Raw genomic sequence first — 22,398 nt, 5'->3', positions numbered from 1 at the left:
ATTTCTCCAGGGAAGACTTACACAAAAGGAGAAAGGTTAGAAATGAGAAATCCTGCAGGCAGTTACATCCTAATACTTTGCAGCACAGCACAGCAACAATCATGCTTCTTTTCTGTTGACATTTCTCTCTTACTTTTCCTCATTTCTCAAACTGCTACAAACCCTTCATGAACCCAATCCACAATAATAAACACATACACACACCAAAACACAGCACAATAATAATAAAAAAACAAAGGGAAAAGAAAAGGTATAACAAGAGCTCACCCTGTTTCCTTGTTTCCTCAGTTCTATTTATAACTCCTTTGCTTCTTTTTTTCTTTTCTTTTTTTATGTTTCTGTTGTAGAAGATAAAAAACATACAGGAGAAGAGCTCTTAATAAAAGCCCCTCCCCTGTTCCCCTTATTAGTCATTCATTGGTTGGTTAGGTGGTCTCATTCATTCACTCATTTACTCAATCTCTATCTCCCTCTATTCCACTGTTTACAATGGTGAGATCCTCTTCTCTTCTTCTTCTTCTTCTTCTTCCACTCCTCTGCTTCACTCTGTTTAACCTCAAATTCGTCGATGGCGCCGGAACCGACGACGGAACGGAGCAATGGGGTTATGTTCAAGTTCGACCAAGTAGTCTCTTTTCTCAATTACCTAGCAACTTATACATGTTTTGTATTAAAAAAAAGTGATTTTGATGAGCTTAGAGGACACTAGCTTGTAACATGATGTGTGTTCTTGTTTGCAAAATACAGAGGCTCATATGTTCTGGTGGTATTATAAGAGTCCGCAGAGGATCGAGAACGGTTCGACGCCATGGCCTCTTGTTCTTTGGCTTCAGGGAGGACCTGTGAGCTTCTTTATAATCTGTTTAAATGAAAAAGAACAAAATTTGATGTTGGTTTATGTAATGTATTTGAACACAAGCTTGTGTTTGTGGTTTGTTACTTTTTATGTGATTGAAGGGAGCTTCTGGGATTGGAATTGGGAATTTTCAAGAGATTGGGCCATTAGATACTAATCTAAAGCCGCGGAGTTCGACATGGCTTCAAAGAGCTGATCTCCTCTTTGTGGTAATAAATCTTAGAATTTCTTTTCTCATTTATGTAATAACAAGACCTTTTAGCCCACTTAGCAAATTTTTAGGACCATGATGTACAGTTTCAAATGATCGGCGCAGAGTCTTGGAACTCGATTTCGTATTTTTAAAATTGTGCATCGATCATTCGAGATTCTTTCATCGATTTTCTCGATGTGGCAGTTCTAAAATATAAAATAAAAAATGGTTTTCTTTTTCTGCGACAAAAACAAAGGCCAATTTCTATGTTTTTTTATTCATCGAAAGTGCATAATTTTCATGAGTTTCTACATATTTTCTCAAAATTTATGAGATTGGAGTATAATGCAAAAAATGGCAGGATAATCCAGTGGGAACAGGATATAGTTTTGTGGAGGATAACACTCTTCTAGTCACAACTGATGAAGCAGCAGCAGTAGACCTAACTACTCTGTTAAAGGAGCTTTACAATTCTATTGAGAGCCTGCAAAAAAGCCCACTATTCATTGTAGCAGAATCATATGGGGGGAAATTTGCTGTTACCCTCGGCTTATCGGTCGCGAAAGCGATTAAATCCGGAGAATTGAAGCTTAAACTTGGAGGTACAAATTTATAATTATCTACTCTTTTGTGTGCTCAAATCTACTTATTTTGGCATAATAGTTGTTTGTTTTTCGATCATAGGAGTTGTTCTTGGAGATAGCTGGATTTCCCCTGAGGATTTTGTGGTCAGTTTTTTTTTTTTTAAAAAAAAATTGAATTGATTTTGTGTTTAATTTTTGTTTAAATATTTTTAATGCAGCTTTCATGGGGGCCTCTGCTTCTAGATGTCTCAAGGCTTGATATCAATGGTGCTGATAAATCCAACAGGTTTTGAGTCCTAGTCCTTAGCTAAAAATATCATTCAATAATTGGAGTAAAACAACATGTCTCAGTGTAGTCCTCGACATTTCGACGAATTTCAAATCAATCTGATGCGCATTCCTTATTTCAGCATGGCAGAAAAAATTAAAGCCCAAATAGCCCAAGGGCTCTACGCCGATGCGACGAACTCGTGGAGCACACTCGAGGGATTAATTATCTCAAGTAGTAACTCAGTTGTAAGCAATCTTTCTTTGTTCTCTTAATAACTTAAACATTCACATTTCCTTCACTTGAAACAATACTTAGGTTCAACATGTAAATTTCCAGGACTTCTACAATTTCTTGTTGGATTCGGGTATGGACCCATTATCCGTTACATCGGCTAGTTTAATGATGAAGAGTTACTCAAGGTACTTAAACAGTAAGGTGTCCTCATCTGATAGCCTTAATAGTCTCATGAATGGTGTAGTCAGGGAAAAGCTCAAGATTATTCCGAAAAACATAAGGTAAAAGTATTTTAAACCAAGGAGTAGTTTTAAGAAGAACTAATGTATATATTTTTGTATGTAGTTTCAAAGTAATGAAAAGAGTTGCTTATTTGTTTCTCCTTTGCAGTTGGGTAGACCAATCTGATGCTGTTTTTAATGCTCTCACTAATGATTTCATGAAACCGAGGATCGATGAGGTAATCACCTTCCTATTAAATTCCTTTTTTTTTTTTTTTTACTTGTATATGTATATCAATAAGATAAATATATTGCTTCAAGTATTATTTTCTCCTAGTATTTGTCACCTTAATCACTAAATTGAATTGAAAATGTGATTGCTCATAGGTTGATGAGCTGCTATCCCTTGGTGTGAATGTGACTATTTATAATGGACAGGTATGCATTGCATTTATGGTCTTAATTTAAAGTACTCTCTATGTGTTTTTTTTGAGAAAAAGTAGCACGCTACCTGTTTCATTCATTGAAAATATGAATTAGGCTACATAGGTGAGGCAGCCAGGGCCTCGAAGGAGGGGCGCGAGAAAAAAGAAAAAAAAAAAAAAAAAAAAAAAAAAAAAAAAAGAAAAAAAAAAAGAAAGAAAGAAAAAAAAGTTATGGTACTTTCTATGTGTTGACTTAATAAACTTTAAAGAAAAAAGAGAGAAAAAAAACAAGATGGAGCCACCAAGTTTGGCACACAAAAAAAGTAATACAACTTTGCATTCAAACTTTGCCACTTTGAAGAAAAGACTCATGAGTTTTTGATGTCCACTGAATCTACCAATGTTGGATGTAGTGTTTACTAAGAATCATTCATAGTGTGGTGACAGTGCACATATGATGTTAGATGCTTTTGTGGTCCAAGTATATTGGAGATAATGGGATCTAAAGTCAATGGCCTCTATGAGAGAGAGAGAGAGAGAGAGAGAGAGAGAGAGAGAGATGGGGTTGGTATAGGGGCTTGTTACTGTGTTTTCAAAGTAAAATTGTAGTACTATTTATGGAACTAAAATTTATTGGGGATAGTCCCCACAGTAAGACTAACAAATCTATCATCCATCAAATGAACATGCACAATTTCAAAGCAATACAATAGTCTCGCAATAGGGACTGTCCCCATTAAAATTTTGTTCGTATTGTGGTAATAAATTACCTCAAGGGAATCATACAGACCAAAAACTATGTGATCATGCATTGCATCATGGGCATGTGAGTTCTTACACTCTACTTACTACTTGCTTATCTTGGGAGAAATTTAGCATTTAAATTTTTCACACTTGTTAGAGAACATTACTTCTTTTTTTTTGTCTTCTCATGTTAAGCATGGGTGGAAGTATCTTAATAGAAAATTAGTTTCCCCAAGAAGCCAACTATGCATTGAGATAATATAGCTTATACGTGTGACATTAATGGCCAATCATGTTATTATTATTTAACAAGGCTCTCTTTGTTGTTTGTGTTGGTTTTAGCTGCACAATTCATGATTAAAGTTAAATAGAGTCTTATTATGAGCTCATTATTCCTGATCTTAGTATCATACTTATCCAAGAGAGAAATTTTGTCCAACATGAGGGTATTTTCCTCAGAAAAAGAAGAAAAAGGACATGACGAAAAAGGACTGTTTTCATAACTAGACCGTCGAATCACCTTTCAGCATGTAAAACGTATGAATCTCAAAGCAATATGAACGATCGATATGATAGCCTCCCCATGGGGATAGTCGCAATTAATTTTTTGGTCAAAAATTTGACCCATCAGTTTTGTGAACTGCTCTACTCACATGGCCAGGTAACAACCATAATTGATTAAACAGTGAGGAAGCTTCCAATATGATTAGGTAATTTTCCACAGAGGAAAAAACAACAAAAAAAAATGGAAAGAAATATGTGGACCAACAATGTTTGTCATTAGACTTGTTCTGAATTTGGATTGTAACATGTTTTTTCACTTTCTTATGGGTTACTGTAAAAATCTGCAGGTGGAAAAAAAGGAGAAATAAGTACTCGAAAATCGCACTTCTTATAACACTTAAGTAGCATTTCTCTTTCGATTAAGTGCTAACATTTAGTCTCTTTGGTTATGCATAGCTTGATGTGATATGCGCGACGAAGGGCACTGAAGCATGGGTTCAAAAGCTTAAGTAAGCATCATCATATAGGGTTTTTTTTTTCTCTCTCTCTCTTTTGCTTCTTTATTTTACCTTATTATCTTTGTTCAACTAAGCAAGCGTAACGCTCTCGTTTAATATATTTAGATGGGAAGGACTCAAGAACTTTATCAGTTTGGATCGAACTCCTTTATATTGCAGCAGTGATGCTGTTGGAGGTACGAAGGGCTTCGTCAAATCGTATCGAAACTTACACTTCTACTGGATCTTGAAAGCAGGACATTTTGTAAGCATCTTCCAACAGTATCAAATCCAACGTAAATTTCCCTTTTTTACAAAAATCGTAGAAAGTTTCACATATATACAGTACACAGTTCGCAGAATCATGCTTCTCGTATTAATCTTAATTTTAATCTTATGTAAATCTCATGAAGTAGAGACCTCTCTGCAGTTGCTACTTTATTTTGTACAATGATGATTTGAGAGATTGTGACATATTATGAAAGTATATACCTTGCATTATCCGAACTTTGCAATTTTGAATCAAAATACTAAATATATTCACGGAAAGCACCATGGATTTACTATTGCTAGAGGATTTAAAACGTTTTGAAATATTTAAAACTATAGCCATACATTATCTCGTAACACTTATAAATCAATGCATAAATCAATGCCCCCAAATAAGTATCTGAATATGAACATGAACTACTAATTTCCTTTCAACTATGTGGTTCTCAAGCTTTTTTTTTTTTTTTTTTAAGTATCTCGGAGTTGAAATATTTGTTATCTCCGCAGGTACCTGTTGACCAACCGTGTGTCGCGCTAAACATGTTGAGTAACATAACCCAATCTCCTGCTATTTCTTCTTCATATATAGATTGAAGGTTTACAAACAAAAAAAGAAGTTCAAGTGTGACTTTGGATCACACAATTTATTTTTCATTCAATCATTTATATTGTCAATGCTCTTCAGTATTGGATGAAAAAAAACATAAAAATAAAAAAAGATTTATTGTAATATGACATACTTGTGTGAAATTGATTGTTTGAGTGCATAGAATGATGAACACATATATGAAAAAGAAAAAGAGAGATGGTAAAAAAACAATAAAAAGAAATGCTATTCCAACAGATAAAGCATGTTTTTGGTACAGCAATGGCTTCTCCAAAAGTTTATTTACTTCATTAAAACTACACAAATGATTGGAAACTGTTCTCCTTAATGGGCCGGGCAAGCCCATAATGGACGCCATAATCCGGCCCAAATTTAGGCGGCAACCGTTTAAATTGGGCTTAGGATGTTGTATCTGCTTGGCCCAGCTTTTAAAATAGTTTTTATAAACCTAAATAATAGCCGTTAATATCTTTTTCATTGATATCAAGAGGAGTCCTAAGTTAGGACTTAATCGGAGTTGTTGAAAAAATGCAATGGAAAATATTTAAATTTGACATGCTGAGTGTATTGATGCAGTTAAATTATAATTTCTACCGTCTCGATATATAGAAAAATTATATATATTATTTTATATATCTACATAAATTTTTTGAGCCACAAATCTATATTCGTAGAACCACCAATCACATCAATCTCAGTTTGAGCTTTTTACCCAATAAAGGATAAGAATTTTTATCTAAAAATGTCACGGACTCGTAGAGATTTTAAAAAGTGTATAATGTAATTAGGTTCACTGTATTGATGCAGTTGAATTATAATTTCTTAATCTTTCCTTTTTTTTTTTTGTTTCCTTTTTTCTTTTCCCTTCTTTTCTCAGAAGCTCCGGCTGTTTTCATCCTGTACCGCTTAGTTTATTTTTTTAATGAATGAAACAGATAGCTTGCTATCTATTTCTCAAAAAAAAAAATATTTTCAATGAAAATTTTATTACTAAAATATATTCACCGATGAATAGTAATGAGAAAACTTATCAAAGAAATTAATTTGTATTAAAAAAATTTATAATTATAAAATTAAAATCAACGTCACATTTATCAGTTCAAATTTTTTAAAGGCCTTTTTGCATAAAAAATTCACTTATTTTGGGCTTTTGCAAAACCGGGTCACCTTTTTCGTTTTTGCAGATTCGGTCCGCTTTTTCAGCAAACTGACCAAAATACCTTTATTACTTTTTCTCTTTCCTCTTTCTCTCTCCTCTTCGTTTCTGTCGTTCTTTTTTTTTTTTCTCGCCGAAAAAAAAAAGGCGAACCGTCGCCTTCTTCTTCACCGTCGCCTCCCTCCTCACCATCCTTCTTCACCGTCGCCCCCCTCCTCACCCTCCTCTCCACTGCCCGCGACCCCCTCCTCCTCTCCTCCGCCGCCGCGGACCCCNACCTCGTTATTATTGCGCTAAAATGCCTCGTCCTTTTTCGTCATTAAAAAAGGGCCCTCTCCTCCTCGAACACCCTTATAGCCCTTCCCCCCTTTTCCTCCGCTCCGAGAAGAGAGAGAGAGAGAGAGAGAGAGAGAGAGAGCGCACGAGAGAGATCCATCCATGGAGTTTCACGGTGGTGGCGGAGGGGTCGGCGGCGGGGGAGGAGGAGGGAGTAGGGCGGAGGCGGAGAGGTGGCTGGAGATCGCGGGGAAGCTGCTCTTCGCGAGGGATCTCGTGGGGAGCAAGAGGTTCGCGGAGCGGGCGCTCGAGTCCGACCCCCTCGTCGACGGCGCCGACCAGATCCTCGCCGTCGCCGACGTGCTCCTCGCCTCGCAGAGCCGCGTCGGCTCCGGCCGCGTCGACTGGTACGCCGTCCTCGGCCTCCCCTCCGGCGCCGGCGCCGGCGCCGATCCCGTCGCCGTCAAGCGCCACTACCGCCGCCTCGCGCTCCTCCTCCACCCCGACCGCAACAAGTACCCCGGCGCCGACGCCGCGCTCCGCCTCGTCGTCGACGCCTTCGCCTTCCTCTCCGACCCCTCCAAGAAGGCCCTTTTCGACGCCGAGCTCCACCTCGACTCCTCCCCCACCCCCGCGCCTTCGAAACCCTCCCCCTCCAAACCCTCCCCTTCCCCCGCCCCCGCCCCCGCCCCCGCTTCCGAAGGAAGCGCCTTTTGGACCGCTTGCCCCTCCTGCTGCCACGTGCACCAGTACAACCGAACCTACCAGAACCGCTCCCTCCGATGCCCTAATTGCCACCGCCCGTTCCACGCTGCCGAGATCGCCGTCCCTCCCCCGATCGTCCCCGGGACCAACATGTACTACTGCGCCTGGGGCTTCTTCCCGCTAGGGTTCCCCACCGCCGCCGATCTCACCAGCGGGTGGAAGCCCTTCTACCCGATGTTCCCCGGCGATCAGAAGCAGGACGGCTCGGCGCGGCCCGCATACGGCCCTGCCGGAACCCCAGATAAGGGGAAGGCGGTCGGGGCCGGTGTCGGGAGCCAGAATTCGACCCCGTCCATGAGAAATAAGAAGACCATGGCGAGGAAGAAGGTCGGCGTAGGCCCAAAAAGGAGATCTTTTGGAGGAGGTAGTGAAGTGCCGCCGCCGCCTGTCGCGGAGGCTGCTAATATTAACGAGTTTAGGGGGATTAATATCAATGAGGAGGTGAAGGATCCGGATGTTGGATCGCATGTTAGAGGAGTCGATGAGGATATGAATATGATGAGCTTCCATATAGATGTGGATGCTACTGAGGAGATTTTGGGTAACCTGCATCACCTTCCATTCTTGAGGGAAGAAGAGGTTCATGTGCGAATGCCCAAGTATTAGGCATGTCGAAGAGGAAGGAAAAGTTTTCGGCCAAAAACTTAGCCGCCGAAGCTGTAATGTTGTATGCTTGATGGGGTCAGGAACTGATGGAAAGAACGCCCGACCCTCAATTATGTTTAGGATGTATAATTCGTGACAGTTGTTTTATGTTGTCTGTATTTTCATTGGATTAGGGTAGTTTAAGGATTGATTGCTGATCTTTATTTGGCCTGCCAATGTTTTATGAGTTTGAATGTCTAGGAATAATGTTTTTATACTCCGACGAAAGTTGGGCAGGTGGTGGGTTGTCCATGGAGGAAACTTTTTGCCGCAATCAATCTTTCCTCGGAACGGAATCTCCTTGTTGGAAAGTTGTGAGTTTTAACTTCTCTTCTTCAACAAGTTCTTTGCTTATTTATTTTGTTCTAGTTACTTCAGGAAATTATTAATGTGGCATAGATTTTGGTTGATTAGGGATGTATATTAGACCTTTTGCTGTTCTTACCAAGAATGGAAGTGCACTTCCACATTTGTTAACGTCAAGCACAAAGTTAAATGTCCTATATGATGTAAATAGCGATAGGGTCACAGTTTGAATTAGCAGTATCTTCCTTATTAAACCTTAGAATCCATTTTGACTGTGCTTATCATATGCACCTGGTAATTATTTTGTTCCTCAATCCTCAGGATTTTCCCCCCAGAATTACCTGCACAATGCTTATGAAGTTCTCTGTCAAATCATACTTTATGTTTTTTTCCAGGAAGATGTATTTCTGCTTTTTCTTTGGCAGGCATTGATTCACTGATTTGAAGAGTGCACAAGCGAGTATCGCTTTTCTCTTCAATGGTCCATTAATCTCAGTCATGAAATATTGATTGGCAACCTGAATGTAAATTTGATCTTGTAGCCTTCTTACTCGTCTTGTCGATGACCTGTTAACCTCATGTTATCATATATCTAACCAAACTTTAATTCTTATCCTCTGCCATAGTGCCATGCAAATATTTCTAAATTCATAGATGGCTATCATCGAAAATTTTGGATCAGTTCCTTTGTCATTTCTTTTGTTCTTCATACATATCTCTTATCTTTTGATCGCCAACTTCCGCGCACCTTTTGTAGTTCAAAATCCCTTTTCTTGCTTTTCCTTATTTGGCCGCAATATATCTGTTTGCCTTTTTTATCACTAACTTGTTCAAAATTTTGCCAGAACTCTTGAATTGTTGCTTCTTCTACTCTTTTCAAGTCTTTTTTCTTTCGTAGTTTTTATTTCTCCATTATTCGTAGTATTATACAACTTACAATAACATCGTTTCATTACTGCCGCTTGAATTTTCTCATTCCACCACTGTATTTCATTGTCCTGTGTTTCATTTTCTCCCTACTCCATGAAGATTTATTTTATCATGCATGCTAGTTATGTAGTGAGGCATCTTAGTTTGTATTAAGTCGGCAATCTTGCCTAACTTCTAATTTCCCCATTTATAAGTTTTTTTTTAAAAAAAACATAAAATTTTTAAGTCCTTTAAAATCGAAACCTTGTTAATCTTTTACAACACTTTGGCTATTACTAGGACACTTCTAAATCGTAAAGAGGTCGAGTGAGATTTGCTCCTTCTGCAACAAGTGCTGATGAGTATCATAACATGGCAGCCATATCAAGTTCATGGCCTCCTTTCTTCATATATCTTGCTCCAAAATCATGAATCTCATGCACATGAAAGTACCTTTCTCTACCTTTATCTGGAATCTGTTAAAATGTTTTGTGACGACTATCTTTTCTTGCATATGCAATCTCATCTGTAATAGTTAGTTATCCAAAGCTTACTTTATTATAGAAGAAATTGACTACATTACAGGATTCATTGTTTGTCGAAAGTCATCGAGCGTTGATTACAGATTACTTTGGCATCTTCAGCCCTACAAGGTAGTGGCGGGTATTCTATGCTCATTTTGTTTATTCTTCTTGTTGAGTATATGCAGAGGCAATTTGTCTGTAGACATCCACTTTGGATTAGAATTCTACTCGAATGACTGTTCTTTTGAAATCAACTTTTGTCGTACATATAATATCGATGCTTCTAAATATTGATGACACTTTTCATGCTTGTCATATTGTTTAATGTTTTCATCATTTATCTCTACTAAACTCTCTTAGGCACTCTACTTGGAGGTTGACCTTTTTCTAATGATTAATTCAACTCGAAGCTGAAAACTTCAGATTCGTTCCTATGAGTAACTCACACATGTAATTGCCCTGAATCTATGAATTTAGTGGTGCACTGGGTTGTTCAAGTTCATTAAATTAAGCTTGTTACTTCTCTGGCAAGTCAGGATTTTGCATGCTACTGTGTTGAATTTTTATTTAATAAAAAAATGATCGACTTGATTCTGGAGAGATTCTCATGTTATTAGGAGTTAATCTCCCATAGTCCTTTTCTCCTTTCTTTATGGAAATGCTTGAATTCACTGTTTTGAAATTCTGGGCCATCTCTATGATATTTCAACATCTTACTTCATTGACATCATGTTAGGTTCTAATCAGAAGAGTTAGAACCTGAAATCAGGTACGTTTTAATGTGTAAAATGATGCCCAAATTATTTGTAATCCATAATGATTATGATGTCTATAATGATTAGGTTAAAAACGACGGCATCCATAATGATTATGATGTTTTTTATAAATTCTTACATTATTAATTTGGAAGCGCCTTCGTCAAAATGGGCTTTCACAGCTTTTGCTTGTGTCCGGCAGCTCATTTCCACCTCTAGCAATAGGCAAACTCCGGGCGTAGAACTTAAATTTAATTTTGATTAAAATTTTAAATTAGAATTTTCTTTTTATAGTTTTACGTGAGATCAAACACACCATTAGGTGAATTCAGACCCATAAAATGGGGCAAAGGATAGCGACCAATGAGGAAGGCAAAATCCTCCGCACCCACCCACAAATCTTTGAGTAAATCACCAACTCGATCTCCAAAGTCTTGCAACAATATACAGCGAAGTTGGCTAAAAATTTAAAAATCTCTCTGAACTATTAAAAATTTTATGTAAGTCATTTACTAACTAGCCATAGTTATAATTTAAAGATTGTAAATTTTAGTGTTTAGTGAGCCAAATTATTTTTTTTTTCTTTTTTTTTGGCTAAACTTGTGCTCTCTCTCTCTCTCTCTCTCTCTCTCTCTCAACACCTCGGGTACGTTGGCGCCGAAATTCACCGGTGACAAAATCTTCCGTAACTACTGGAGGTTTCGAGATTGAATGCTTTCGTACCAAACCTAAATTTTGGTCCTATTCCTGAATCTTAAGTTCTACCTTGAACCTATTAAACTTCAAACTAATAATCTCCAATATAAATTATTAATCTCTTGGCTTTTGGCTTAAATGGGCCAGCATCCTGCCCTGTGGCGGGAGGCCATGTGGGCCGAGTCATGTTCGAAATGGCGTGAGGCTGGATTGGGCCGAGTCCTGTTCGAAGTGGCGTGAGGCCAGATGGGCCGAGTCACAATCGAGACCCATGGGCGCTGTTTTTGTACGCTTTAAGTGAATTGGTTGCGTATTTCTAACAGCTCGAGCTTTTGGGATTAATGGTTAGCGCCAACGATCCGACAAGTGGTATCAAAGCCAGAGGTCACGGGTTCGATTCCTGCATGCTGCAAATATGTCCAGGTGCTGGAGGGGGGATTGTTGGCTTAAATGGGCCAGCATGGTCACGGGTTCGATTCCTGCATGCTGCAAATGTGTCCAGGTGCTGGAGGGGGGATTGTTGGCTTAAATGGGCCAGCATTCTGCCATGTGGGCCGAGTCATGTTCGAATGGCGTGAGTTTGGGTTGGGCCGAGTCATATTCGAAGTGGTTTGAGGCCAGGTGGGCTGAGTCACAATCGATACCCATGGGCGCTGTTTCTGTACGCTTTAAGTAAATTGGTGGTTAGCGCCAACGATCCGACATTGGCTAGCAATAATTTTTTTTTTAAGAAAAAATAATATATTACTTACTTCATTCATTGAATGATAAATTATGTTACATAAATAAGACATCCCAAGCCTAGAAGAGGTCGGTTAAAAATTAAAAAAAAAAAAAAAAAAAAAAAAAAAAAAAAAACTGATTGAACAATTGATTGGATAGAAAATCTGTGTCACAAAGAAGACTTCCGCGAAACCAATAACTTTCTGCCCACCTGGGGACCACCTGACCTGCGTCTGATCCCTTTACTTCCTCTCTCTAAGCTCAGCCACGCCTGAAAATTCCACCAGCCTCCCATCCCAAATTGTCTTGTAAGCACATCTCTTAATTCAATGGCCAAAAACTTAATAGCACTAATGACTTGATGCTATTAATAGCATAGTAGTCTAATTCTATATATATATATATATATGAGTCCGGTTATGGTGCTTGTAAAAGTACGAAGCACTTGGTGCTTGTGAATTTTTTACCGTTAGATCTACGCCTTTGATCATTTTCACCCGTTAAATTATACTATTCAACCAACCACCCATTCAACCCAATGGGGCCCACATCATCCTAACCGCACATTTATTAATTCAAGGGCTAAAAACTTATAAGCACAAATGACTTGGTACTTTTAAAAACATAGGAACTCAATTTTATATATATATATATATATATATATCAACTCACCACCACCCCGCCTATTCTTAATAATAATCTCCCCTAACCCTCCCTTTTTCCTTTTTCTTTTATTTTTTTTACCTTAAAAAGTTTCTCATGCAAGTTTAGCAACTTTGAAATTATAATACCATCGACCACACTTGCCACATACAACATCAACTCTGGATCTTCCTTTTGCGATGGAGTGCTATTCTGACGAAGTCGATAGCGAAAAAAGCAGCAGAGAGCTTACTAAGAATAGTAACAATCACAAGAGATCATCCGGCGGCTGCTGCGGCACAGCAGGAGCGGTAAAGCGGCCGAGGGGCCGTCCCCCGGGATCAAAGAACAAGCGCAAGCGCCCGGTCAACGACATCGCCGCCGAGCCGTTGCTCACAATTTGCACCCATATCCTTGAGATCCCCGCCGGCCGCGACGTCGCCGTGGCGCTCGCCGCATTCGCCCGCGGCCGCCGCCTCGGCCTCTGCGTGCTCGCTGCCTCCGGCCCAGTCGACGGCGTCACCCTCCGGGGGGCCGCCGGCGCCGTCGCCCTCCGCGGCCGGTTCAACATCCTCTCCGTCTCCGCCGCCTTCCTCCCGCCGCCGGCAGCTGGAGCCGGAGGGTTGTCGGTGTCGGTGGCGGTGGCCGGGCCGCAGGGGAGGGTGGTGGGCGGCGTCGTGGCGGGGCCGCTGGTGGCGGCGGGGACGGTGGTGGTGGTGGCCGCAGCCTTTTCCGCCGCCGCTTTTCACCAGCTTCCTGGGGGATCGGATGTTTCTGATGCACTCCTACGCGGCGGCAGCGGTGGCGGCGACAGAAGTAGGATTGGTGGTAACAATGATGACGACGATGAACAAGAGCTAGGATCTGCAGATGCTGTAAGTTTGTACAGGGGACATCTCCCGCCGGATTTCTTATGGGCTCCAACGGCCACCCGGCCAACCAATCGGCCACCACCTTATTGAACCAGTTTATTATTAGTTATTAGCTTATTATATTATATTATTATTCTGAGTCCGGCTAGAATACTATCGATGGCATAAAGCGTTTAGTGATATTAAGTTTTTCGTTGTTAGATTTAACCCTTTGACTATTTTTATCCGTTATATTATATTATTAAACTAATAACTCACTCAATCCTAGGGGATCTATATCATCGTAATTGTAGCCGAAAATCTAATAGCACTAATAGCTTGGTACTATTAATAATATTCCAGTCTAATTCTTATTATTATATTCTATGAATAAAAAATTTGTTTTCTTGACACAACATTATAACAAGTTATCGATCGGTACCGGCTGCCCGTAAAACAAGTGACAAAGGACTTGATGGCTAATATCCTAGGTTTTATATTCGAAGTTTAGATATTTTACATTTCTAGCTAAATTTATTTCTAAATAAAATAAATAAAATAAATAATATGCTATTTTTTTCTCTTAAATAAAACACTATAATAGGTTAGAGTTCAAAAGAGAACACTGTGTATTAATTTGTATAATACAATTTTCCTATTGGTGAACTGTGAATTTGTTTGTATTGCCGCTAAAGTGTTTTGATGTTGCCATTACTTTTGATTTAAACTCGATCCAGGGCATATTAGAATGTAGGTTTGGATTTTGATTTCCTATTGAGTTTAGATTAAAATCCGATCAAAATGCGATGTTCAGTTAGCAAGTAAAAACACAAGCATTGAGAAAGTGGTTAAACCCACATTAGACTCTGTTCTCCATCGTGCTCTTGTGCTCGTATTAATTTTTGGGGCAATTTCATCCACACCCCTCTAAAATTTACAAATTTCATAGATACCCCTACAAAAGTTAAAATATCATGCATACCCCTTGAAATATAAAAAATTATCATAAATATCCCTACTATTAAAAAACTGTCAGTTTATCTTGATCAATAAGGTGTAAAGAAATGAAATGACGAATTTACCCCTAATTTGATACTACTTGAGAAATGTACCGGAGATCCCTCAACTATATGCTATTTTGAAATAATTCCTTTAAGTATGCAATTTTTTGTTAAGACCCCTTAATTGATACTACTTGAGAAATGTACTGGAGATCCCTCAACTATATGCTATTTTGAAATAATTCCTTTAAGTATGCAATTTTTTGTTAAGACCCCTTAACTTTTAGTATTTTAAAATTAAGAGATTTAGTGTTAAAAAAAAAGAAAATTTATTAAATTTAACTAAACTTTTCAGCTAAAATAACTAAAATAATTTAATTTCAATAGGTAAAATGTATGGAGACCCCCTCAACTATAGAGATTTTGATATGGGCCCATCAACTTTAAATTTTTTTTGTTTACACCCCTTTAACCTCTACTTTTTTATTTGAGTTTTTATATTTATTTTATTATTAATTTTAATAAAGTTAATAAATTTAATAAATTTCTCTTTCTATTATCCTCTCCATTAATTTTTCTATTATATCAATGATAAAGTTAAAACCACAAAATACTAATATAAAAAATTGGTAAACCACAGGATACGAAAGTTAATATTCAATAAAGCATAGGTGGGGTATTTGAAATTTTTTATATATAATTTAATGAAGAGTTAATGGGGGTGCTAATGAAAAGTAAAAAACGAAAATATACAGCATTACATATTTGAAATATAATTAATAATTATACATTAAAATATCACATCAATTTACCATCCAATTTGGTCATCGATAGAATCACCAACCTTTACTATGCGGTTGTTTTAACATCTAAATTAGCCACGGTATACCACAATCATAATTAGAAATTAGGTTATGAGGTGTTGTAAAATATCGACTACTTAGTAGGCTTGCTGCTATGTGGAGAGAATAAGAGGGCATTTATGAATAGTGTTAATATACCCATTACGGCTTCCTATATTTAAATGAACTGTGCAGGGGTAAAAATGACATTTATAATTTGTTCGGTTAGATTTTGACGACTGGCTAACAGTAGAGACATTCATGAGTATTTTTTGAATTTAAAAGGGCATTCATGATATTTTCAACTTTAGAGGATTATTGATAAAATTTCAGTCTTCCATAGGGGTACCTATGAAATTTTCCCTTAATTTTAGAACGGATCCGCAACCGGCTCGGTAGAAAAGCCTACTTTTTAGCAGGTTATTAGACACTCCTTTTGCGCCGCATACAAATGAAAGGGATGTGTCATGTGTGCCGTAATAATATCCTCGAAGGGTGAGAATGTCAAAGCCAAAGGCGTGGCTTTTTCTTTTTTGAAAAATAAATAGCATATTATTTGCTTTATTTATTTTAATTTTAAAAATAAAAATAAATTTAGTTAAAAATATGAATTAGCTAAGATTTGAATTTAAAACTTCGGATACCCACCACCAACCTTTGCGTTAGGAACAATCGATGAAGACATCGCTTTTTCAGCAAGTGCTTCTGGTAGATCAGGTAGCGATGCGACATTTATAGAGATGGTTAGGTGGATGGGCTCATCTATTAGCTGTTTACCATCTAATTCCTTTCAAAACAAAATAAAACTCCTTTCTTTTTCTGCTGGATTTGATTTTAGAACAACAGCAACATTCGCGAACAAGTGATTTTTGAGAAAGCAAAAATGTTTTGTGATGCCAAGACAATAGCACCCATTCCAAGCTTCTTCTAATTAGAAATACGGTAGTTGTTGGAACACAATTGTTGGAATTTTTTTTGATAAACATGACCGTCAATGTTTCTTTAAACAATTTTATGCAAACATCACTGGTAAAGGTAAAGTTTCAATTATACCGACCGTCCCTAGAGCAGATAGCGAAGGGTAATGATGGTTGATATCCGAGATCACTGATTTAAAGTCTTGTTACTTTATATTTTCAGCTAAATTTATTTTGAAAAGTAAAAAAAAAAAAAAACCGAAGCATGTAGCACATTACCTTTGTCGCAAAATGGAAAAAGAAAAAAATCCATTGGTAGGGCTACATGAACAATACAATAATTCTTATTGGGAATAAGCTAAGCATATAATTAGTTGTTTTCATAAAAGATGGTAATTTGAGGAGAAGCATATGCTTAAATGTTCCTAATTTTGATCCTACCATCAGTTAACTCCTGAAAAGGGAAAAAAAAAAAATTTGCATCATAATTGACTTTTTACCGTATATATAAAATACCTACCAACATGTATCAATGTAAAAGTACAATACAAGCCAAAGTATAAAGGTGAACTGATTTAAGGATCACCTGATTGTTGGAAAAAAGACAAAAAAAAAAAGAAAAGAGTTGCAGATGAAAATTTTCAACAGTAAGTAGGAATTGGATCGTCAGAGAACAACAAGAATCATGGTATCAATCGATCCCAGGCTCAAATAAAATGCATACAGCAAGGAATGCCAATTCTAAGTGACCAAACAGTATGTACTCACCTATATCTTTTTCTCTAGAAGTTCTTTGAGACCAAATAGAGAGGAAGTGCTAAACATGTCCCGCTGCACCTGCCCGTACTCTTAATATTTCTGTTCGCTTGCTTCTTTCCATGACCTCCACCAACCAGTCGATGCCGAATTTTATCCCCGTCATGTGTGCAACTCGTCAAGTTTATGGACGATCGAGAGCAAGATCACCATAAGAGATCGAGTTTACAATGAAATGAGAGTAAGATCTCAGGGACATATAGATGTCGTATCCTACATCAAGATAACTTGCTCGTACGCAGAATGGTTTGCTTTTCTTTAAGTGAGGTTGTTTTTACTCACCCATCATATGCAGATACAGCTTGAAACATGTATAACCTCTCGTCCAACTCCTTAGGATCCAAGTACCTTGCCACATCTTCAGCTGAGATAGATCCTGGTAGATCCTGTTGAAAAGAAACAATATCACCTTTTCAGCCTAAAAAATGACTAATAAGGTGCAAATGTTTGTGGAATGGCTGTCTATGTGGGGCATGCTTCATTGCATGTTCTATATCATCACATTTCTTATTTTAAGTAATTCATACCACAAGTAATAAATATAGCGGTGAAATCATTTCAGAAAATTAGAGGGTAAAATAGTTCAGACCTGCTTGTTTGCCAATATAAGAAGTGGTGCCCCCCGCAGATCCTTAATAGATAAGCGCGACGATGTAATCCGCCTGATTGTTAAATAGAAAAGAGCTTTCATGGTTGGAGACTTGGAGGTAAATATGATGAGTATATGCAACATACAATCCTCCTCACGAACCTCTGCATCATTTTGGCTAGTTAAGTTCTCCTTCCCTTCACCCTGCCCTTGCTGAAGAACACTAGCTGGTGGTAGGCGTCTCCGAAGCTCCTCAACGATTGGAACAACATGTTCGTCTGTAACTATCCATAGCTGAGCGATGAGGCACGAGATTGTATCAAGTTCATTAAAAGCAAAATATGTAGTTATCTTTTGCTCTCTCTCTCTCTCTCTCTCTCTCTTCCTTTTTTACTAGGAGAGTTCAAACCAAACAGCTGCACAAGCTTAATAGATCAAGTGACAAGCAAAGCAATGTCAAATCAATTAAAAGTAGTCTTAGTCTAACTGAGCAAAAAGTAAGCTACAATCAGATTTTACTCTCTTGTAGCGCGTCCTTGCGCCAACAATACTCTGTTGCATTTATACGAATATAGATATTAGGGGCATATAAAGGAGAGAGAGAGACTAATAGCGAAGCTAGTCATATTAGGACGCGGGAAGGATTAGTTAAAATTCACCAAAAAAAAAAAGGTTTTTCAGTAGCATTTGAAAATTCAGGGTGAAATATATAAAAAGATGATAAAATTAAGGGAGAATTAATATAAGCGCTTGAGCTAAAGATTTGAGCTTTGAATACAGAGTCAGATTCGAAAATTATCAGATGGATGCAAATTAACGTCGTGTGAATAGCTCTTAATAGGCCTAAGGTCCATACGTATGGATAAATTTTGAATTCCAGAAAATCTTTTTTCAAACTTATTTGATTTCAATCGACTAATGGTGTTTTGATCTTATAATTTTAAAAAATTATTTATTTTAATTAATTTATCGTTGCGAAGATTGCGTGAAATATACTACACCTGTAAAGTTAAATGATGCATTCAAATTTCAAATTTTAAAGTCATAGTGTCGTTGTCTGATTCCAATCAAACAAACTAAAAGACTGGATAATAAAATTAAAATTTTAAAACGTTGGATAACCAAATCAAAATGGTCGATATTTCATATCAGTTCTCTACATTTTTTCAAAAAATAAAAATTAATTAGTGTGAAATGTCTTGTGTAAGAAGCTACTCTGGCGACAAACTAAACTAGAGAACACAATTTCACACAAAAAAAATGCAGGGCTATAAACTGATGAAACTAAGCTGATGGAGAACATAATTTTATAGAAGAAAAATACAGGCCTATAAACTGATGGAGCTAAACTGATGGAGAACATAATCTCACACAAGAAAAGTACAGGCCTATAAACGGATGGAGAATGCTAATTTTATAGAAGAAAAATACAGGCCTATAAATTGATGGAACTAAACTGATGGAGAACATAATCTCACACAAGAAAAGTACATGCCTATAAACTGATGGAGAATGCTTATTATATCATAAATAGTTAGTTGTGCAAATTTGAAATTCCAATGTATAGAATTTGCCTCCTTGACTAAGAAACTACTCCAAGAAGCTAGGTACAAACCAGTGGGACGCTTTGGTGAAAGGAAGACCCAGTATCTTGGACCCCCCTATGGGGCGAACCCGGTATATTTCTTTCCCTCCCATCTCCATCTTCTCAAAAAGTTCTTCGCATTGGACAAACGGCGAAGAGAGGTAGACATAGCCCGGCATACATTCCGAACCAGCTAAACTGCTAGCACAGACGGATAAAGAAGAGCCGTGCGCTACGAATGTCATTTGATTGCTCAATCCTTCTTCCGTTACGTCCACCCAGGCCCTATTTCTCAGGTCCAGCTTGAGAACTGCCATAGTCGTTATCGCGGATAGGAGTACCAGCAGGACTTGTCCGCAGGACTCGACGAGGTAACAGCACGACCAAAAATACCCGAGGGGTGGCCCGTCGATCAGCCAGGTAAGAGACACCTTCGGGTCGTCGGCATTGGGGTCGAAAACGCCTAGCATCCTCTGCTGCTGCGTTAGAAAGTAAATCTTTCCGTCGTGCGCCACAATGCTGCTGCTGTCCCTTTCGTACATGGCCTTGTAGGCACGCCGCGTGCTGACGCCTGCCAGACGCGGCCCGATCCTGCAGAAGACGAGAAGGCCGTCGGCGAGGAACGCACCACGCAGCCGGGCCGTTCGACGGGCGAGGAGGAGAGGACGGCGGGAGAGGCGGCCGAGCGGTCGACGACGCGGCCGTCTGCCGACGACGCCACAAGGGAGCCTGATGCGAGCGTCGGTCGCGGGGTTCAGAAGGAAGTGGGGCGCGGTCTCCGAGTAGGCGAAAAGGAGCCAGCCGTGAGAGCAGCCCCGGATGTGCGCGCGCCGCGAGTGCCCCGCAGCCGACGACGACCCACTGCCTCGCACCCCGCAGTCGCGCCGCCAGGCTGTAGAGAACGAACTTCTCGCGCTGTCGCGTCGACGGCTGACGCCGCCGCCGCGGCGATGCCGCTGGTGCGGCTGTCGCCGCGTAGACGAGCCACGGCAGGCAGACCGAGGAGGGGCGGAAGCCTCCTGACGGAACGCCACGGGCGGCAGAACGCGGCCGAAACAGACGAGGTCCGCGCCAAAGTCAGGCGCTCAGTACTGTTCGAGATGTGCTCAGGCAGACTACGATCCAAGCGACGATAATATTCCTATCTTCTTCTCCATCTTCTCTCTGCATTCTCCTGCTGGTGCTGCGCTTCTTATTCTTATTAGCTTGGGATCGTCTCTAGTAGTAGTAGTAGGTGGCAAATAATACCAATCGAAGCCCCTCCTCTTCCGCTTGCGGTCGACGATTTTATTCCCCTCTGTTTCCTTCTGATTGTCTCTTGTAGGTGGCAGATAATACCAATTGAATTCGCTCCTCTCCCTCTCGGGGACGATTTTATTCTCCTGATCCATTATTATATCTCTCTGGCAAACAATGCCAATTAATCGAAACCCCTCCAGTCCTCTTCCTCACGCGGACGATTTTATCCTCCTCCAGTATTATCTATGCTATATATATAGAGGAGAGAGACTAATAGCGAAGTTAGTCATATTAGGACTCGGGAAGGATTAATTAAAATTCACCAGAAAGAAAGAAAATGTTCTTTTTCAGTAGTATCGGAAAATTCAGGATAAAATCTAAAAATATGATAAAATTTACGGAAAATTATTATAACTGCTTGAGCTAAAGATTTGAACTTTAGATTGATGCAAATTATCTTCCTGCGTAGATAGCTCCTAATAGATTTAAGATCAGAAGCATGGATAAATTTGGGGTCTAGAAAATTCTTTTCAGATTTATTTGATTTCAATCAACCAATAGCATTTTAATCTTATTAGTTAAAATAATTATTTATTTTAATATTTATCGTTGCGAGAATTACACGAAATATGCTACACTTATAAAGATAAATGATGTATTCAAATTTTAAAGTCACAGTAAATTTAACTCATTCAAATCTAACAAATTGAGAGTTTGGACGGCAAACTTGAAATTTTAAAATATTAGATAACCAAATCAAGATGATTCATATTTCAGATTGGCTCTATACATTTTAGTATGAAATGTCTTATGATCGAATTTCAAGTCATCACATATATTCTCTACGCGCACCCTTAAGATATTCAATTTTGATAGCACAATTTGAATTGTATTTATGATTTAAATTCGAATTCAAATTATAAATTTAGTATTATATATTGAAATACGACACTATATATATATATATAGAGGAGAGAGACTAATAGCGAAGTTAGTCATATTAGGACTCGGGAAGGATTAATTAAAATTCACCAGAAAGAAAGAAAATGTTCTTTTTCAGTAGTATCGGAAAATTCAGGATAAAATCTAAAAATATGATAAAATTTACGGAAAATTATTATAACTGCTTGAGCTAAAGATTTGAACTTTAGATTGATGCAAATTATCTTCCTGCGTAGATAGCTCCTAATAGATTTAAGATCAGAAGCATGGATAAATTTGGGGTCTAGAAAATTCTTTTCAGATTTATTTGATTTCAATCAACCAATAGCATTTTAATCTTATTAGTTAAAATAATTATTTATTTTAATATTTATCGTTGCGAGAATTACACGAAATATGCTACACTTATAAAGATAAATGATGTATTCAAATTTTAAAGTCACAGTAAATTTAACTCATTCAAATCTAACAAATTGAGAGTTTGGACGGCAAACTTGAAATTTTAAAATATTAGATAACCAAATCAAGATGATTCATATTTCAGATTGGCTCTATACATTTTAGTATGAAATGTCTTATGATCGAATTTCAAGTCATCACATATATTCTCTACGCGCACCCTTAAGATATTCAATTTTGATAGCACAATTTGAATTGTATTTATGATTTAAATTCGAATTCAAATTATAAATTTAGTATTATATATTGAAATACGACACTATATATATATATATAGAGAGAGAGAGAGAGACTATATATATATATATATATATATATAGAGAGAGAGAGAGAGAGAGAGAGAGAGAGAGAGAG

General features: G+C 38.3%; 4 protein-coding genes across 9 annotated transcripts; 3 read left to right on the top strand and 1 right to left on the bottom strand.

Moving 5' to 3' along the window:
- LOC109721108 (serine carboxypeptidase-like 51) lies at nt 37-5,566 on the top strand. Of its 3 annotated transcripts, none has more exons than XM_020248538.1 (14): nt 43-250; nt 351-625; nt 748-842; nt 958-1,065; nt 1,411-1,651; nt 1,734-1,777; nt 1,852-1,919; nt 2,044-2,149; nt 2,241-2,419; nt 2,529-2,598; nt 2,747-2,797; nt 4,489-4,541; nt 4,656-4,794; nt 5,307-5,566. In XM_020248538.1, the coding sequence occupies exons 2-14, from the start codon at nt 490-492 to the stop codon at nt 5,391-5,393; spliced, it is 1,377 nt and encodes a 458-aa protein (XP_020104127.1). In that variant the 5' UTR covers nt 43-250; nt 351-489; the 3' UTR covers nt 5,394-5,566. The 3 variants fall into 3 exon arrangements, with proteins under 3 accessions (XP_020104134.1, XP_020104127.1, XP_020104118.1); XM_020248529.1 differs by having other exon boundaries at nt 348-625; XM_020248545.1 differs by having other exon boundaries at nt 37-625; nt 2,241-2,323.
- Nucleotides 6,901-8,656, top strand: LOC109719078. Its single transcript, XM_020245600.1, has one exon. The coding sequence runs from the start codon at nt 7,001-7,003 to the stop codon at nt 8,207-8,209; it is 1,209 nt and encodes a 402-aa protein (XP_020101189.1). The 5' UTR covers nt 6,901-7,000; the 3' UTR covers nt 8,210-8,656.
- On the top strand, nt 12,824-13,937 carry LOC109708968 (AT-hook motif nuclear-localized protein 28-like). Its single transcript, XM_020230957.1, has one exon. It carries the CDS (start codon nt 13,004-13,006, stop codon nt 13,763-13,765), a length of 762 nt encoding a protein of 253 aa, XP_020086546.1. The 5' UTR covers nt 12,824-13,003; the 3' UTR covers nt 13,766-13,937.
- On the bottom strand, nt 16,709-18,471 carry LOC109708975 (ADP-ribosylation factor-like protein 1). 4 transcript variants are annotated; one of them, XM_020230979.1, is made up of 4 exons: nt 17,982-18,434; nt 17,820-17,892; nt 17,513-17,616; nt 16,891-17,334 (listed from the first exon to the last, which is right to left on the bottom strand). In XM_020230979.1, the coding sequence occupies exons 1-4, from the start codon at nt 17,990-17,992 to the stop codon at nt 17,232-17,234; spliced, it is 291 nt and encodes a 96-aa protein (XP_020086568.1). In that variant the 5' UTR covers nt 17,993-18,434; the 3' UTR covers nt 16,891-17,231. The 4 variants fall into 4 exon arrangements, 2 of the variants coding, with proteins under 2 accessions (XP_020086568.1, XP_020086560.1); XR_002215869.1 differs by adding an exon at nt 16,709-16,868 and having other exon boundaries at nt 17,183-17,616; nt 17,820-18,442; XR_002215868.1 differs by having other exon boundaries at nt 16,891-17,616; nt 17,966-18,471.

This window comes from Ananas comosus, linkage group 1, assembly GCF_001540865.1.
Source record: "Ananas comosus cultivar F153 linkage group 1, ASM154086v1, whole genome shotgun sequence".
Taxonomy (NCBI): Eukaryota; Viridiplantae; Streptophyta; class Magnoliopsida; order Poales; family Bromeliaceae; genus Ananas; species Ananas comosus.
The sequence above is the reverse complement of the archived record's forward strand: the minus strand, read 5'-3'. Positions and strand labels throughout refer to the sequence as shown.